This window comes from Tetrahymena thermophila, assembly GCF_000189635.1.
Source record: "Tetrahymena thermophila SB210 genomic scaffold scf_8254803, whole genome shotgun sequence".
In the NCBI taxonomy this organism is placed as follows: domain Eukaryota; phylum Ciliophora; class Oligohymenophorea; order Hymenostomatida; family Tetrahymenidae; genus Tetrahymena; species Tetrahymena thermophila.
In genome coordinates this window covers 346400-366535 of record NW_002476559.1, presented here as the reverse complement: position 1 = coordinate 366535, position 20136 = coordinate 346400, and the positions used below count along the sequence as shown (strand labels likewise).

The following is a 20136-nucleotide window of genomic DNA, read 5'->3' as shown; positions in this document are numbered from 1 at the left end:
AAAATAATTTCATTTTAGTTAGTTAATTAAGTCTCTTTTGGATAAGATAGATTGGTGAATGAATAATATATTAAATAAAAACAATGGATGGCTTTTCAATTTTCATCATCGCTGTTTTATTCGTCAATTTCTCTTTCTTCATAAACTAACTAAATTGAAAGAGAGTTTAAGGTTTTCTTAATTTTGCGTTTCAATATTTTTTTTTATTGTTTTGCAAGTGCATGTTCGGTTTGGTTATAAAATAAAAGAGAGTCGAAATCTACATGTTAGGAGAATTTAAATTTAGAGGACTTTTTTTTGATATTTATTTCCCCATTTTATATGTTATTGTTTTATAAATTAATGCTTTAGTTGTATTAAATGTTATTTTCTTTTAAATATTATTGAGTTATTTGTTCTGCAAACGCCTATCTCTTGGAAGAATCAATAAAATTTTTTAGTGCTTGGTTGTTAGGATAAATGTTTTCGATTTCCAAGAGATCATTCAAGTATTTTTCCAGCTTCATTTGTCTTTTGTACACTTCTTCTAAGTTATCATTAGTACTATGGAATATGCTTCTTCCAGGAAATTCAGGTAGAGTTATAAATTTATTATTATGGCAGGACTTGATTCCAAGATGCAAATTTTTTAATTCACTATATCTATATTAAGATTTCCACTAATAATTAAAAAGAAATTTTATAAAATTAGAAATCAATAAAAAAAAAGTTAAGCTATTTCCGTCTATTAATTTTGATAATAGGTTACAGTTCGACCAAAATAAAATTAATTGGCAATACTAAAAATTAAAGTAAAGTAAAGCTAAGCAAATTAATTAACTATTAATTAATTATTTTTTAATATTTCTAAAAGATCTTTAATTACAAAAACTTCGTAATAAGTGTTTTTTTTAATATCTTTCTAAACAAATTTTTGCGAAAAAAATAAATCTATTAATACCATAAAAATCTAAGTTAAACTTGTTTGTAGTTTGATTTAGTTTTTCAAATAAAAAGGAAGTAAATAGGTAGGTTAATTCTAATTTATAATTTAAAAAAAAATATCTACCTTTAAGTGAGATGTCATATGATAAAAGTGAACATTGTATAGAATAGTGTCATCTTTTCTTTCAAATGATTTTATTTTTACTTGTATCTAGTTGTTATTCATTTTAGTGATACTATCTCTATTGTAGTGGCTTTCAATGCATTCAGACTCATCCATAAAATAAAGGTCATCTTTCTTTTATATAAAATAATAGGTTCAATAAATAAATATATTAATTCTATAAATTTTAATGCTGTTATATTTAATTTAGTATTTTTTTAAAAGTAATATCTGACTATCTTCATCCATTAATCTAGCTAAATATTACTTTTAAATCTATTTATATTCTTATTTAACTATCTATTTGTTAATATTTTTCTAATTACTTATGCTATAGAGTTTTTAGCTGAGTTTTGTTTGTCTTATTTAGCAAGTACATCTACGGATGAAGGAAGTAGCTGACTGACTGTTTATAATGCTTGTACCTAAGTAAAATGAATCAGCTCATTTAAGTAAATCTCTAAATCATTTTTTCTTTGGATAATGCTACTTTCATTTGTATTTGTCTTGCCTAACATCTATTTATTAAGAATGATAATATTGAACAACTTAAAATGCTATTTGAGCTTTTGAAAACCATAAAATAGAAAATATTGCTAAAAGCAGGATTTATATTGTAAAATGTGCATTTTTTAATTTACCTTTCTGCTTGGGAATTCTGGAAGCGCAATTGAAACCCTAAATTTTTCTAATTCTCTTGCTATTAATTCATGCAAATTTCTCAATTCTTTATACCTAAACCTAAGGGATTTTACATTTTTAGAGATCTTATGCTCAATTAATATGCAGTATTAAACGAAGGTAGAGCCCTAAGATTCTTTAGTGACTATATTATAACTAGGAATAGTAACTATGTAAGGACAAGCTAAAAGCATGTGCTTATAAAACACTATTTATTTTGGGTTGACTATGCTTAGAATACTTGTAAGTACTCTTGTTATTAATTAAAAGGTAATCGTTTTGAGAAATATATAATTATTAAATATATAATTGGACTGAATTTAGATAATTTCTGATTCAAAGGTGAGCGCTCTATTCACAAAGAAAAGTAATATTTATGACTGATTTACAAATTTATGTTGTAAATTGAAAAAATTATTAAATAATAAATAAATATATCTTGAAATGCTTATATTTAAAAAAATACCTCATACAAAGAATTTAATCAAATTTAAGTTATAGATAGGTGTAAATTGAATACTTAAGTAATAGTCGGAATTCAATAATAAATAAAATCCTTACACAACATAATAGATATTTCATATCCTTTTATAAATTAATTCTAATACTTAGTGAAAATAAGATGAAAATATTTACATTCAATTATTATTTATGTATGGTATTAAAAATTTATTTGCTTATAATTATATAAATAGTATCCTAGGTACTCTCTAAATAAATTCTACTTAAGTTTAAAAAAATAAAGCAAAAAACTAAAAGTGCTATCTAAAATAAAATATTTTATTAAAAATGATTGATTGATTACAGATATATTTTTAAAATGTTGAGATAATTTTTAAATTTTATGGTATACATTTGAAAATGAATAATCTGGGATATAGAATAACTATAACTAACTAACTAACTAAGTTAAAATTCAAATTTATCTATTTCCAATTCTGATCAAAAAAATATTCATTCATTCTGATTAGAAAAAAAATACTAATTAGCAAAAAAATTACTCTATTTCATAAAACCAGATCAGGAGTCTTAAAAATGCAGAATACATTAAAATGTGTTATGTATTTTAATAATAATTTCTAAATTTTATTTAGAGTTTCAGGTAAACAAAGCAATTTATTTTTTACCTTATTTTTAAAACTCTAAACTAATTAAATTTTGATAAAATATTCATTTATTCTTCATAAACTCTGATCAATTCTTATAAATAATATCTTTATCTTAAAAAGTTTAGTTATTTAATTATTTTTCTAAAAAATATATTGTTTTAATTATCACAGAAATACTTTTATAAAAATATTTTTTAGTTTAAAATTATCTATTGGATATCATCTTTCTTTTTACAAGGTTACCAAAGTAAATTTTACAAATAAATATATAAATAATTTTTATTTTTTTAAATATTTAAATGAATTATCTACTAAAATAGTAAAATTATTTTAATTTGATATTTACTTATAGCTTTTGCAATAATAATTTACTAAATAGTGAAATGATAAGTAATAATAATAAATATCCTTTATAACCAATAAACCTACATTTATATATAAAATGAAAATTAATATTCAAATGTATAGAAGCTTTTATTAAAAATTTGCTTGTTTCTAGTTATATTCTTACAAATTAAGATATAATTTGTTAAATATTTATTAAAATTTTTTTTTGCAGTTTATTTTAGTCTTAAAATTATTTTATTATTTTAAATGAAATCTTCAAAATTTATTAATAATTAATTATTTGTAAATGAAGACTTTTAAAGAAAATTTTGATTCAATTTTATTTATATTTTTAAAAAGAATTTTTATTTTAATTAGAGTTAGCAACTATTTGCCTTTTTTTTCATTTAAAATTTAGCTATTCATTCAACTTCAGTTCATAATGTTTATTATTTAGCTTCTAAATAACAATAAACTCAAAATAATAAATAATTATTTGAGATAATTTAATATAAATAAGAAGAGTTGATTTTTCAGAAGTATATTTCAATAAATAATAAAAGTAGAACTAAATGGGTATTTTAGATTTTGATTTATTTTCATCAGAATTTTAATTTAAGCTAGGAGCTCAACATTACAAAAAGGGTACATTGTAAGGAATTATATTTACTGTATTTATTATTGTTGCTGTTCTTTCTTATTTCATTTACTTGATGTATCTATACTCATATAATTTAATTGATCCAAAATTTAGAGCTCAAAGCTTCATTATGAATAACAGAATAGATATACCTCTCACTTAAAACCTCTTAGGCTTTAGTTTAGCTTATAATTCTTCTATGACAATTGAAGAATATCAAGCATTTTAGAATAAGACTTACATAGTATATATTGTCTAATTTTACTATCAAGATAGCACAAATAAAGTTTATGAATAATTCAATCTTAATCTTACTTAATGCGAGGATCCTTCACTAAGAGGCTACAATTGTATCGATTTCTCTAAAATAAGTAATTACTCAATAATTCTTGATTAATAAAATAATGTTCAGTCTGAATTATTCATTAATTTATATGGCTGCAATGACTTAGACAGCATAAAAACAACTGTCCCAGATAATTGTGCTCCTTAAAGCGAAATAGATAGCATAATAAATGGAATATAGACATCTTTTTATTTAAAGCTAAAAACTCAGTAATTTAACACGACTTCTAAGTAAATTTAAACAAATTACAGAAATATTTACCTTTACGGGCTGTCGAATTAATTCACTTTGAGCACAATAAAAACATAAAAGTAAGAGACTAGGGTTGATAATGGGTTATTATTTTAGACTTAAGAGGTTTATTCTTCTCCTATTCAATATGATTATAATAGCTAAACCTTTGATAGATAGATTTCATTGAATTCAGGACTTGGACCTTACATCTAAATTTCATTAGTTATGGATGAAATTATGCAGTAATTTTAAATTTAATATCCTACTATTACAGAAATTTTAGCACTTGTTAACAGTGTTGCATCTATAATTGTTGTTTTTAGATTTTTAGGAAGAAATTTCTCATAAAAACTAATTTAAGAAGATTTTTTTATGCTTTTTTTGAGAAATTTATATTAGGATAAATATTAACAGATAGCTATTTAAAATAATCTTTTAGAAAAAAACTATGAAATTTCTCTTGAATCATAAGCTTCTAAGTAGGAATTTACTGATGAAATTTAATAAGATTAAAGCACAAAAAATATAAAAATACCGGCTTTAAAAACTAAATCTAGAGATTTTGTTGAAAAGAGCTAATTTAATAATTATCTGGATAACTCAAAATATTTATTCACAAAAAATAATACTTAGATTACAGATGAATAGGAATCAAATAATAATGATATTGATTTAAGAAGTGGTTCAAAACTAAAAGAAGATAAATAAAAACCTAAATAGATTGATAGACTTTTAAATTAGATAAAATTTAATGCTAACAGTTCCACTTTTATTGAAACACCTAAATCACCATCAAAATTTAAAAATTTTTTGCTCTAAAAGAATGAAAATCAAATTGAAAATATGTCATTTAAAAAAAAAATTATTAGGAATGATTGCAAAGCAAACACAGAAATAATAGAACTTTATAAAATCAAAAGCAATGATAAAACATTCAAAAGTATTATTGATTAGAAGCTGAAAGCCTAGAATAGCCTTGCAATTAAACAAGAAACTCAAAAGTTAATATTTAAATTTCAGTAAGTTAATTACATTTTATATTTATTTATCACATAATTAATATTTTAAAAAAGGCTCTTTAAATAAAATAAATTCTTTTAGAGAAAAGGTATTGACCCCTAATAAATTAAAAAGATATGTTAACAAGCCAATTCAAATTTAGATATTTTTGTGTTTTACAAAGACATTATTTTTTTGAAAAAAGCGATTTCATTGCTTTTACGATAAGATTAATTAGCTGCAATATAGTTAGTAAGTCTTACAGATAACTATTTAGATTTTGATTTTAGTTAAGTTGATTTAAAGCCTAACTTCAAAAGTAATATTTATTTTTTCTTAGAATATCTGTTGATATATTATATAAAATAAAAAGAAATCAAAGACAAATTGAATCATTTTGAAAAGCACAATGCCATATTTTAGTCAGAAGAACTTCAGTCTCATTACATATAAAAGTTTCTATTAAAATGCTAGAATGAAAAAAAAATAAGTGAAATAGATCTAAGAATACTTTATTCTATTATTAAAAACTAACAAAAATTTTGAATAAAAACTTAATAACTTAAACTTCGATATTTTTCTTCTAATTATCTTAAATTGCATAATCCTTTTTCTTTCTAGTTTCTCTTGTGATAAATAATATTTTATTATTTAAAATACATATTGAATATATTTGTGCAATTTAATATTTTATATCTTAGATTTTATTTTTTTGACCAGGAATATATCAAATAAATTTTTTAAGATAAAAAATACCAACCAAACGATAGTATTTTTATGCATCCATAAGAATGTGATATTTGGAAGTTTATACCCCCTTTTATTTTTGTTGTTGATGTTAGCTTTAAAACCTTTTATTATTTTTAAATCAAATTTTTAAAACAAATTTATAAATAATTATTCATAAATCAAGATTTTTAAAGAAAATTTTGAATCTATTTTATTTACTTTTTAATAAAACAATTTATTTACTAATTATAGTTGTATTTAAAATTCTTCAAGTTAACTATAAATCAAAATAATAATTGAAATTACTTTAATATTTGTAAATTTATCAATAGCATAAATAAAATTTTATTCAATTTATTATTATTGTATTCAAAAAGTAAAAAAAAACTTGGATATCTAAATGAATCATTTTATTTATATTTTTTATAAATTTTAAACAATATATTGATAAAAATGGCTTACAGCATATTTATGAATTAAGATTTAATTATTTATCTAAATCTCATAACTAAAATATTTTAAAAGTCTTTGCTTGATTAAATTTTATGTTTCTATCTATCTTAATTTATGAAGAATAACAATTTTTAAATAATGCTGGATGATGTTAAATTTATATTAAATAAACTAGAAGAATCAAATAAACAAATATTTTTATGAATGTATAGTGAAATCAAATTCTATTAAATTAAATAAAATCTTAAAAATAATCAGTTATAAAAAAAAAAAATAATTTTTTTATAATTTATTTTCATTTAAAATTTAGCTATTAAACTACAGTTCATAATATTTGTTATTTAGTCTCTAAAATAAATAGATAGTAAACTATATATAATTTAATATAAATAGAAGTTGACTTTTCTTAAATAAATATTAACAAATAATAAAAGTAGAACTAAATGGGTATTTTAGATTTTGATTTATTTTCATCAAAATTTTAATTTAAGCTAGGAGCTCAACATTACAAAAAAGGTACATTGCAAGGAATTATATTTACTGTATTTAGTACTGTTATTGTTCTTTCTTATTTCATTTATTTGATGTATCTATACTTTAATAATTTAATTGATCCATTGTTTAGATCTCAAAGCTTCATTATGAATAACAGAATAGATATACCTCTCACTTAAAACCTCTTAGGGTTCAGTTTAGCTTACAATTCTTCTATATCGATTGAAGAATATCAAGCGCTTTAGAATAAGACTTATGTAGTCTATATTGTCTAATTTTACTATCAAGATAGTACAAATAAAGTTTATGAATAATTCAATCTTAATCTTACTTAATGCGAGGATCCTTCACTAAGAGGCTACAATTGTATTGATTTCTCTAAAATAAGTAATTACTCAATTATTCTTGATTAATAAAATAATGTTGAGTCTTAATTAATGATTAATTTATATGGCTGCAATGACTTAGACAACAAAAAAACAACTGTCCCAGATAACTGTGCTCCTTAAAGCGAAATAGATAGCGTTATAAATGGATTAGAGGCTACTTTTTAAGTAAAACTAAAAGCTTAGTAATTTAACACGACTTCTAGGTAAATTTAAACAAATTACAGAAATACGTACCTTTACGGCCTGTCGAATTAATTCATTTTAAGCACAATAAAAACATAAAAGTAAGAGACTAAGGTTAATAATGGGTTATTATTTTAGACTTAAGAGGTTTATTCTTCTCCTATTCAATATGATTTTTATAGCTAGACCTTTGATAGATAGATTTCATTGAATTCAGGACTTGGACCTTACTTCTAAATTTAATTAGTCATGGATGAAATAGTGCAGTAATTTTAAATTTAATATCCTACTATTACTTAAATATTAGCACTTGTTAACAGTGTTGCATCTATGGTTGTCATTTTTAGAGTTTTAGGAAGAAATTTATCATAAAAACTAATTTAAGAAGATTTTTTTATGGTAGTTTTGAGAAATTTGTATCAGGATAAATATTAGTAGATAGCTAATTAAAATAATCTTTTAGAAAAAAGCTATGAAATATCACTTGAATCTTACAGCTCAAAATTGGAATATACTGATGAAATTTTAGAAGATTAAAGCATAAAAAGCACAAAAAGCATTAAAATACCAAACTTTAAAACTAAATCTAGAGATTTTGTTGAAAAGTGTTAAATTAATAATTATTTGGATAATTCAAAATATTTATTTACAAAAAATAATACTTTGATCGCAGATGAGTAGGAATTAAATAATAATTACTGTGAACTAAATGATTTAAGAAGTGGCAAAAATCTAACAGTAGATAAATAAAAACCTCAATAGTTGGATAGATTTATAGATTAGACAAAATTTAATGATAATATATATAACTTAGCTTTTATGAAAACACCATAAACAGAATCAATATTTTAAAAGAATGAAAATCAAATTTCAAATATGTCTTCAAAAAAAAAAACTATTAAGAATAATTCGCAAAAAAATATAGGAAAGATAAGGCATTATAAAATTAAAAGCAATGGTAAGACTTTGAGAAGTACTATTGATTAGAAGTTGAAGGCCATTAATAGTATTGAAATTAAAAAAGAAATTCAAAATTTATTATTCAAATTTCAGTAAGATTATTAAAATATTTTTTTATTTTAAACATTTTTATTATTTTAAAAAGGCTCTGTAAATCAAAAAAATACTTTTAGACAAAATGTATTGACCCCAAATAAATTAAAAAGATTTATTAACAAGCTAATACAAATTTAGATATTTTTGTATTTTACAAAGACATTATTTTTTTGAAAAAAGCCATTTCAATGCTTTTACGATAAGATCAACTAACTGCAATATAGCTAATAAGTCTCACAGATAATTATTTGGATATAGATTTCAGTTCAGATTAATTATAATCTAACTTTAGAGGTAATATTCGCTTTATTTTTAGAGTATTTATTGATATATTTTATAAAAAAAATAGACATCAAAAGCAAATTGAATTATTTTGAAAAGCACAATGCCATATTTTAGTCAGAATAATTGCAGTCTTATTACATATAAAAATTTCTTTTTAAATGCTAGAATGAAAAGAATTTAAGTGAAATAGATCTAAGAATACTATTTTCTATAATTAAAAACTAACAAAAATTTTGAGTTTTGTTAAAATATTTATAACGAAAACTTAATAATTTAAACTAATGATTTTTTTCTTATAAATATATTATATTGCCTAATGCTTTTTTCATCTTAAATTTCCCTCAGGATAAATATAAAATAATGCTATTAGTATCAATAATATATTCATTCTATTTCTCTAATTACATATTTATTTCATAGATTTACTATTTAATTTATTGAATTAAATTTTAAAGATTTTTAATTTATTTAACAAAAATGTAAAAAATTTGTAAAAGTAACTAAAATTGTTAGAGTAATTTTAATGAAATAATACTGATTTATTATTTTTTCTTAAAATAATTGTAACTCTCTATATAATTTTAATTTATTTATTAAAAACATAATCAAGCTTAACCAAAAAAAATAATTGATGACTTTTTAATATTTTTCTTATTAGTTAGTTAGTGTTTATAAAATTGAACTAAAAAAAATAATTTAGTATAAAGAAAATTTCCAAATTAGGTTTTAAAAATAAAGTGATTAGACATATTCCACTATTACCAATAAGCTCAATTAATAATTATTATATTAAGATAGTATCTCAAATATTTAAGCAGTTAAATTTTTATGACTAACTTTGACTTCAAGAGTAGAGTCTAAAGATGGTGAGGGGATGGAGGCGGTACCCTTAATTAATAAGAAGTTAAAGTATTATTATAAATTATGAATATTATTATTAATAATAACGAATTTATAAATAAATATACACAAATCTTCAAAATATTTTTTAGTTTTATTCCTCAAATTTTTTTATTTGCCATTTACAGATTTATGTTATCTAAAGATTTGTGGAAAGCAAAAGGATTTTATTAATAGAACCTTTTAGGTCAAAGAAAATCAGCTATGAGATATGATATTAAATGAATATTTATTACGTCAAGGCTCTTATAAATTAGTGAATATTAAAAGTTTTACCAAAAGATTATTTCATATAAAAATGTATGAGAAAATATTTATTAATTTTTAAGAGAACATTTAAAATTGAACGAATTTAAAAAAGAATAAAAATATGATTATAAAGCTAGTTAGTAAATAGAATTTAAATAATTTATATTATAATTTTCATATTATACTTGACAATTAATATTAAAGTAAATTATATTTAATCAATCAATCAATTTTATTTTATCTCATTTTATTATGGGATTTGATTAGATAGCGTTCTTTTATTATGAGGAAATTTTTATAAAATTTCTCCATTTAATTATTCTTCTTTTTCATTTGTTTATTATATTAGACTTTAAGTCATTGCCCTTTGATTTTATACAGCTTTGCTTTTATTTTGATCATCAACTTTTTATTTATTATTTGAATTTGATTAAGCAGATCTAATTCCAAATAGATTATTATATGCATTAAATTTGTCATCTACTGGGCTGAAATGATTATGATTTAATTCATTTTAAGGAGAGTTTTCTTATTAAATATGAGAATGAGGAGAAGCTGATTTTGAGCTTTGTTTTTAATTTATTTTAGCTTCAGTAAACTGAGAGGGAGATTATTATTTTTATTATTCCTAAAGCTGTTGCTATTGTTAAGAAGGAGAAAATGCCTAAACTTAAGGATAGGATTTTGGTGAATTTTAACTACTTTTTATTTGCTAACTAGAATTAGAATTATAATAATAATCTGTTTCTTCTTTGTGGTTTTCAAAATAAGGATGCTCCAGAGATGAAATATATTATTTCTCATCTGTTGATTCAAATTAAATATTTTTTGTATATGAATGTGCAGGAGAAATTTATTATTCGTTAATTGCTTATTAGAGGGCTTTGGGATCATCAAATTGTTTGTACATTTAAAGAACACTTCTACTTAATTAATCATTAGTTGATTCATATTTTTCTATTTTATTAGTAGTATTTGTAGCGTCTTAATTACAAGGGGAGCTTTCTTAATTTTTTACTTTTTGAGTAGTTTTTTAGTTTATATCTCCATTTGATTTACCAGAGACAGCAAAGAACTACCTTTCATCTTCAATTTAATCGCAAATTTGTTCATCAACTGATTTTTTTTACTAAATACGTAGGGCTGATTAATCACTAACAGTGGATACCTCTGATATAGATTACTTTAATTAAGGTACATGCTAAAGAACATGGTTATTTCTTTCAAATGATTTTTATAAATTTTAATTCTAGTTTAGTTGTCTAAATTGCTATGTTTGAACATGGCTATGGAACATTCTATAATTTATAGATTCGTCTTCTTACTACTCTTGGTTATTGTTAATTTATTCTTAAGATTCATTACATATTTCGTTAACTTCTTAAAGAGATTATTCGCTAGCTTTATCTCTAACTATCTCATTTCTTTGTCTCTATAAAAGCTGAATACCCTATTTTAATCTCTTGATAACATTGTCTTTTTCTTCTAGCTATTATTTAAATTACCCTTATTAATTTCTATAAAGCATGTCTAGCTCTCTAAAATCAAGTTTCTGATTCTTTACTTGTTATTACAAATTTGCTACTTACTCTTCATATTCCTTATTGTAATGCATTTATCTTTTGTTTGCTCTTTCATTTAAAAATTAGAGTTTGCTTTAAATATCTTCATATTCTATTTCATTTATTTCATACTTCTTTTTTAAAGCCTAATACTGAATTATTATATTGTTTTTTTCAACTTCCTGCTATTGCATCTTTTATGCATTTTAATTTAATTCATTCATGGCTAATTTTAATGAACTCTTTAAATCCTTTATTTCTTTAAGATAGTGTTCTTCCATAATCTTGAATCTATTTTTCTATTATTTTATACAATTCTTAACTGCTTTATCTAACATTTCTGCTCCACAATCGTATAATTTATATTTTTCCCTTTTAAAATTATTAATAAAATAATTTTTCATATATTGTTTAATTTTTTCTTTTTTACATTTCTATTGTCCTGTTTAAGTCTAATAATATCTTTTAAATTGCTTCCTTTTTCAAAGGCTCCCACTATTAAAACAATAATGGATGAAGATTATCAGGTTAAACTTTATTATAGATTGTATCTCTTAAACTAAATTTATCTCCATCACCTTCTATAATAGATTTAATATTCAAATGAATTATACAAGCCATCGCTCTAGTCATGATATCATGCTGTTATTTTTAGTAATTAAAATTAAAAATCTTTAATAAATAATGTAAATTGATATATAAAACACTTTTATTTAAAGTGCTTATTTTTAAAAGTTAATTACAGTCCTGTTTAGTAGAAGAAGTTCTATGATTTGAAAGGCACTTGATAAATTTAGCTAATTTAAGAAAAAGAAATTATATTAAAAGTAGAGATATTTTCTTGTGAAGGCAACTATCCTTTCTATTTATTGAGGAGTCGGATCTTTCTTCTTTTGGAAGTTTTCAAGATAAGTGAAAACAACATGTTTGACTATGGAGCAGTAGTTCACTTCTTTTTTTATTTAATCTGGATGAATAATATCAACATAAAAGAAGTGATATATTTCTTTCATGATATAGAAAGATCTTTTTATTGAACAAAAACAAAGAAGAAAGAGGGCTAGCATACCATGTCCTCTTAAATATATTTTGTCTTCTGGTGATTTTTTAGAGCTCAACATATAAGAAATAAAAGATTTTAGCAATATTAGCTGGTCTTATTTAACCTTATCAGGCGATAAATCATTTTAAACTGTATTCAAAAACTCTCCAAATGACTTATTCATATATTTTCTGCTATATATCTCATCTTCAAATATTTCTTTTTCAATTAATTTCATTTCCAAATGATCCTTATAAATAGTATTAGACATCTCCACGCATTGCTCATAGCTATCATCAAACCTATTTTAATATTTGAATTTTATTTATATTTTTGATCATTTCTTTATTCACTTTTTTTATCTAAACAATATTCCTTTGAATTTAAAATAAAGTAAATGATTCTTTCCTCAAAAAGATCATTTCCAAATTATTAAGGCATTTTAATCCTAATATTATTAGTTGATTGAAACTTTATTTCATTTTGCTAAAAAAGTATTATAAATCTAAATATTATTTTATTTATTTGTTGGCGGTCTATTGAAATTTATTAAAATAATAAAAAATAATTATTATATCTGATATTACTCTTTTTTAGGATCTATTATTGAGAAATCCTACTTATAATCATTTGAACACCAATTAATAGAAGAAACACTATCTTTGCCCCATTAAACTGTACTCTATGATTAAATATTATAGATTTAAGCTTTAAAAGTCTATAATAATAATTTTATTTGCTATCTATAGCGATAATAAAAAAAATAGAATAAATTTTTGATATTTACATCACTTAATATATTTTATTGGTAAATCAAATCGCTAAAGCAGCATTTGCCTATGTTGTTTGAGTTAAAAAGCTTCTTCTGGTTTGGAGTAACAAACTGTTTATTTTATAATTCATTTAAATTACTTTTGAATAAATTTATTATTTTTAAAAATGATCAAAAATGGAGAGTATCTATCTACTTTTGATTCCACTTTAAAACAGCTTTTGCAAGAAATCTGACTGCATCTTGTGCACTATTTACATGATACTAATGTATTCTTTTTTAAACAAAGAACACATTTAACATATCCATCGTTAGAAACTTTAGATTGGTTTTAATCTATTTTAGTAGTTTACTACTACTGCTATTATTAACTATTACTACTTGATACTTAACTCATATATTAAATACACTATCTTTTATATGATGATGATTTATATTTTTTAATTCAATAATTTTGATGTAGAGTAAACCAATTTTTTCACACTTTCTTCAATCAATTTTTTGATGTATTAAATTATTACATCATTTTTTTATTGATCGTAAAATATCAAATTTACAATTTTACCAAGATAAGCTATTATTTGAATAATTATAATAGGAGATATAAGCACCTTATATAAAGATTCTTGGACATAAGGTATTTACTTGATTAATGCTTATTTTAATTTTAAACAAAACTAACATTTATCATCCAATACATTTAATTTAATCTTAATATAAATAAAAAACCAAAATATTTGATTTGCAATCAATAGCCATAGAAACAATTTTTATTTCGCATTTACTTTAAAAATCTAAAATTTATTAAACTAAGATACAAATATATTTTCATTAACACATTCATATCAAAAAAGAATTAAGGATTATTAATTAATTAATATAACCTGCTCAAATAATTTTAAGAGGTAATACAAAATAAAGGGTCTTTCACTAAATATTGATATATACAATCATAATATATAGTTATATTTATATCAATATATTTGACACTGCATTTTATTTTAAATATTTAAAAATAATTTTTTATCTTTTTATAAAATAATAAAAAAACATAAATATTTTAAATTATTTTAATATATAAATATATTGTATATAAAAATTATTTGAAATATTACAAATAATGATATAATTTTTCGTGATATTTCAAATATTCTTTAAATTAATAATGAAATAGAAATTAAAGAAAAAGTATTTGATTTAGTTAAAGTAAATAAAAAATTATTAAAATAAATTTTTTTTTATTGATATGTTTCTAATGATTTATCAATTAAATTATTTTACTCTTTACTTCTTTATTTTAATTATTTTTTTAAAACTTTTTTAACTTATTCTTTTGTTAATTATTTAACTTCTTAATCAAAATAATCTTTATTTTATTTATTTAATTTAAACCTTTAAGTTTTTAATCAATAATTTTTTTTTTCCCTATTATTTAAATAATTTAACTTTTAATTTTACTAAAAGAGGAAAAAAATAAAATTTATTTTCTATAATATTTTAAAGAGTTAATATCTGATAATTTATATCAAAATAAAGTTAAAAAAATAATTTAAACAGTATAAATGTAATATTCAATAAAAAACAAACAAATATTATTTTACAATATTATTTAAAAGCCTAAGAAATTTATGATAGGGATCTAGTTAAATAAATTTATAATGTATGAAGATCAAAAATAAACAAGTGCCAATTTTGAAAGTTATGTAATTAACAATTATGGAAAAATAAGAAATCAGTTATCGATTATCTCAATATTTAAATATTATAAAACCATCAGATTTTATTTATTTTTAAATAATAAAAAAAGTTAAAATAAAAGTATATTTACTCTTATAAAAAAATATTTATTATCATATAACGCTTTTTAATATAATTTGCAAGTGAAGAAGTTCAAAAAGCCTTTGAGAACAGCTTTATAATTATTATTTTTAGAGCATTCGGATAGCGAAATATCTTTAAATTATTGCAGATAAAAAAGAAATCCCTAGCAAATCAAATAGAGTAAATGCTAAATAAGTTAGCATAGACAAGTTCGAAGAACTAACTTACTATCCACTTACTACAGATAAAATTACATAATAATAAAAGCTTAGTAAAGATAGTAAAATTAAAATAAGAGCATATCGACTCAATTTTTTTGTAAGAATTTCTAATAGTTTCAGACAAGTAATAATTATTAATGCATTAGCTATTGAAACGGCAATCAATTAAATTATACTAAGAGACTAGTTAAATATAACAGAAATAGCAAATGAATGTATCAATCTCACATAAAAGCATGAAAATCTTAATGGCCTTGACATCTCCTTATCATAAACTAAAAATATCCCAAAAAAGTTATGGAAGAATAGAATTTATTTTATTAATCGAAATTAAATAAATTTTTGTGCATTATTGCTAAATTAACTCAAATCAGTAAATTTTTTTTTTGATGAACGGATAATCATATTTTTACTACTACTTGAAATGATGCTATGATTTTCTTTCGTTTCAAATTAAATAGCTTATTCTTTGCAAATAGAGTCAATTGAAGGAATTTTTTTTAACGATTAATACTTTTAGTCTTCTTATTTAGATTCATTTTTCACTTGATCTCCATTTTCTTAAATTAAATTTATTGTTTAAAGTTTAGAAAATATGCTTTTATTTTCTACTTTAGTAGTCTATTCTTCTATTATTCTTGGCGTGTTTGAATCTTCTTAATTCTGATTAGAGCTTCCCTTTTATTCAAGATTAATTTCTTCAACTTCGCTTTAGCACTATTTTTATAATTCTTGTTATTCAATTTATTAAATTTCCTACTTTTCGACCTATAATTCATTTTTAATTTGATTTTAAGTGTTAAAGAATTTTTTGTTTGTTTTACGTTATGATTAATTTCTCATTTATTAGTCTACAGAAAAAGGAGAGTTATTCCCATTTTATTATTTTTGATATTAAATTATATTTTAGTCACTCTCTTTTATAGATTTTAAATTTAATGGTAATGGCATAACTTTCCTTTGATTAATATTGCTTGCAATTTGTTTATCTTAATGTTTTACATATTTTTTATCCAAACGATTTCCTTTAATATAGAGCAATATAAAACCAACCGTTTTACAAACTATCAACCAAAAGGCAATGTACTCGTAAAAATCAGAAAAGTGAGAAATATTTTCAAAACCTTATCCGCTAAAAGCTGTTTAAAGGTTTTTATTTTAAATTAAAGCTTATAAATCATTAACAATAGTTGTAGGCGCTAAAGACTCACAAAAGCATGTATATTAATTGCTTTTTGAATTAAAGACTAATTTACAGCCACTTTAAGTCCATTAATTTTTATTTTTTGTGTAGCAGGTCAATCCCTCTTTTTACAATTAATTTCCTTAAAAATTATACACAGCATTACTTTAATTGATAATTGAATTTTATGAAGGATTTTATTATGATGATAATATAGATGGGTTTATTACTGGAAATGAGGCTATTGTTTAGTTTCCGATGCTTTATTAAATTTATTAAGTCAGATTTTTAAAGCTTGGATCATCTAAATAGGGATTTTATTAGTAAGTTTTATATGCAACATTGTAAATAATAGATTTAGTTTATGTTTCTGATGGCTAGAAATTACTACAAAACAAGTAATTACAAAGATTTTTTTCAGTTACTTATTAGCTTTGTATTTTTATACTATTTCCCTAAAATATTTTTGGATCTTCATTTGGTAAAGAGTTATAATTCATTTTTTCTCCTAATTTATTTGAAATATCTATTTAGAGATTTTAAGAGGTAGAATTTGAGCTTTAAGAATTATTAGCCATGCTATCTATTATTTTAAAATAGTCATATATTTATTAATTTTTAACTGACTTTTCAGCAACTGATAAATTATAATATGGTACCTAACTCCAATCTTCAGATAATGCAGATTGCAAACTTGTTAATTAGCTATTCTACTAATCAGGAGTAAGCTTGATTGTAGGCATCAAGCTTGCTATTGCTTTATTGGATAATGATGAGAAGGTTGATGATGAAGGAAGTAGTAAAATCAATTACTTTAATTTTTCTAAAATTTAAATCTTTTTTTAATTTATTTGATCACTTGAGATTAAATCAGTTCTTAAACTGAGATCTTCAGTAATAAGTGAAAGCTCTGAAATAATTTGTTAATTAGTTAGCTTGTTATTATTTATGACAGAATCTATTGCTTAAATATAATTAGCTTCATTCATATTTGAGCTTGTTACGTTTATATTAATTGTTGTATTAAAAACTGCTAACTTAGAATCTGTAGCAGTTGCCATGATAATAAGATTTCCTGAAGGAAGTATTGTTGATAAATTAGTATCTTATTATAAATCGTTTAGTTACCTTCTTGTTATTTACTTTGAATCAAGCTTTTCTTGATTTAGATCATTTACAGATTTATACATAAAAAATTAATACTTAATTGGTAAATTATCATCCACACAGTTAGACATTTAGAGATTAAATATAGTTGATAAACTATATACAATATTTAAAGAAGTTGGAAGTGGGTTTATAGTGAAGCTACATTGATCGGGTGGAAAGTTTATTTAAAAACTCATGATTGATACACTTGGCATGTAAAAGTAAGGATTGAAAACTGAAAATCTGATGCTCACACTTGGATTTGAACGATTAAATCCAGAATAGTGGTCCCATAGCTAAAACTTTAGTTAGGTATAATCAAATTTAATTGCTCCAACTGGTTCATTTAAGTAAACTAAAGTACTAGAAAATGAAAGAATATCGGTATTAACTGTTGTATTATAATTAAGAGTTGCAAAAATTTCTTCATTCAAGTTAACAGTAAGACCCTAAGGATCAAGAAGATTTAGGGAAATATCTAGGAGAGGCAAATCAAATTCAGTAAATAAAACAATAATAAAATCTAAAGAAGATCTTGTATCTTTATTTGCTTGTGCTTAAACTCTGATAACTGTATAAGGACTAAAAGTTGAAGGTGGAATAGAAGGATTTATTTAATTAAAATTAAATGGTTTTGCATTTTAATCATTGCATTATTTAGTAGGATCAGAAGGATCTGTGCAACTCCATACTAAAGTAATTCCTTAATCAGCACTAGGATCTTGAACATCTAAATCTCTTAAACTTGCATTTAAATTTAAATTAGATTTGTAATCTATCCTTTAATTTCCACCATTAATTTTAACAATTAATTTTGGTGGTACTGTACTAAATGAAACTTATTACATATTTGTTACAGATTAATCACTTGATAATTAGAGCTAAACCTAGAGTGAGTTTATTAAAAAAGGTTTTTAAAAATAATATGTAGATTAAAAAGACTTTACATTAATTTAATTATTTGAATTCGGAGGAAATGAGTATGCTTATATTATTTAAACAATTTGGTTCTATGTGTTACTTTTAATTTGTTTCTAGATTTAATTAGACTGAGGACTTGAAATAGTTATGTCAATTGGATCATTAGTATTAAGTGAATTTCCTTAGCTGTCACAGTACTAAATTGAATAACTCAAATTCAGATTAAACTCTAAATACCTTTTTTTTTAAATGTTTTTAGTTGTTTTAAAATTTATTGCTTTGTTTACCTAAAATAAGGGATGATCATATTTGAATTGAGAACAGAAGCAACACTTTTAAATGTTTATACTTAAAATACAAACTACTGAGATGCAGAATAAGTATTTTTCAATTTATAAGAAGCTTAAATACTCTTTTATGTGTTTAAAGTAATAACACCTTTTGGTATTGTGATGTTTAATAAATTTTAAGTAGAAGCTTGGCTTAAAATATTTTATATCTAAACATCGTCTTAATTAGTTGTCGGATTTAAAAGTGTCCAAGTTATACTTTAGAAACCTCTCCCTGAGTCGTTTTAAACTTTATCTAATGTAATTTTATAATCATTGCAAGAGTTTTCTATCTTTTTAAAATTGAAAACAACACCAGTATCTTATGGTGGCTATTGATATACAATATTATTCAAAAATGTGTCTATATAAGTACTAGAATTTATTTTAAACTTTAAAATGTTTGGTAAAAAGTTTAAGGTATCTCCTTAAATTATTGTAGCTGTGTTATCTAATTATCAAATAAAAAATCATTTAATATATGAAAATAAATTAAATTTAATATACCAAGAGCAATATTAACCAAGTTAAACTAAATTTAACAAGCAGAATTAAAGCCTATCTTCTATAGCTCTGCTTAGCTGAATAATAACTTGCATATAGTGGTAGAGTTTGTTTAAGTTGGATAATTAGGGATATCTGCTAATATTTTCCCAAAATCGATTGTCATTTATGGTCCTTGATTTGATAGTTGTATATTTAAAACAGCTTAGTTATTCATACTACATTCATAAAAAAACGTCCTTTAATCTTCCTAATCTTTACAGTCACATCTATTTGTTGCTGCATTTAATTACCTCGAGCCATAACAAGTTTTGCATTAACTTATAGTTGCTGCAGAGCAAGTTTAACAATCTGAAGCACAATTATTGCACTCTGGTACACCTATAAAAACTGGACAATTTTAACAGTTATTTTAAGAAGAATTATAGCTATATCCATTAGGACATTTATCTAAACAAGAATTATTGAAA

General features: G+C 22.1%; 4 protein-coding genes across 4 annotated transcripts in view; 2 read left to right on the top strand and 2 right to left on the bottom strand. All coding sequences in view use genetic code 6, as the record gives it.

The window, feature by feature from the left end:
• Nucleotides 1-95: 95 nt before the first annotated feature.
• TTHERM_00004810 (PX domain protein) lies at nucleotides 96-1962 on the bottom strand (the record flags this gene model as incomplete). The annotated part of the gene is made up of 4 exons (XM_001008064.2): nucleotides 96-659; nucleotides 1049-1222; nucleotides 1414-1605; nucleotides 1729-1962. The coding sequence occupies 4 exons, from the start codon at nucleotides 1960-1962 to the stop codon at nucleotides 96-98; spliced, it is 1164 nt and encodes a 387-aa protein (XP_001008064.2).
• A 1760-nt stretch (nucleotides 1963-3722) lies between these two features.
• Nucleotides 3723-5969, top strand: TTHERM_00004800 (AMP-binding enzyme family protein; the record flags this gene model as incomplete). The annotated part of the gene is made up of 3 exons (XM_001008063.2): nucleotides 3723-5443; nucleotides 5498-5742; nucleotides 5797-5969. The coding sequence occupies exons 1-3, from the start codon at nucleotides 3777-3779 to the stop codon at nucleotides 5967-5969; spliced, it is 2085 nt and encodes a 694-aa protein (XP_001008063.2). The 5' UTR covers nucleotides 3723-3776.
• A 1079-nt stretch (nucleotides 5970-7048) lies between these two features.
• On the top strand, nucleotides 7049-9250 carry TTHERM_00004790 (AMP-binding enzyme family protein; the record flags this gene model as incomplete). The annotated part of the gene is made up of 3 exons (XM_001008062.2): nucleotides 7049-8724; nucleotides 8778-9022; nucleotides 9078-9250. The coding sequence occupies 3 exons, from the start codon at nucleotides 7049-7051 to the stop codon at nucleotides 9248-9250; spliced, it is 2094 nt and encodes a 697-aa protein (XP_001008062.2).
• A 1138-nt stretch (nucleotides 9251-10388) lies between these two features.
• Nucleotides 10389-20136, bottom strand: part of TTHERM_00003780 (transmembrane protein) — a gene marked incomplete at both ends in the record, with an annotated part of 13073 nt that continues 3325 nt past the window's right edge. Inside the window, 10 exons of the mRNA XM_001008060.3 lie at nucleotides 10389-12096; nucleotides 12155-12366; nucleotides 12468-13068; nucleotides 13354-13448; nucleotides 13554-13649; nucleotides 13804-13951; nucleotides 16095-18799; nucleotides 18860-19070; nucleotides 19121-19613; nucleotides 19670-20136. The exon at nucleotides 19670-20136 is cut by the window's right edge and continues 166 nt beyond it. Coding sequence (XP_001008060.3) covers nucleotides 10389-12096; nucleotides 12155-12366; nucleotides 12468-13068; nucleotides 13354-13448; nucleotides 13554-13649; nucleotides 13804-13951; nucleotides 16095-18799; nucleotides 18860-19070; nucleotides 19121-19613; nucleotides 19670-20136 — 6736 coding nt within the window. The remainder of the gene's footprint in view (nucleotides 12097-12154; nucleotides 12367-12467; nucleotides 13069-13353; nucleotides 13449-13553; nucleotides 13650-13803; nucleotides 13952-16094; nucleotides 18800-18859; nucleotides 19071-19120; nucleotides 19614-19669) is intronic.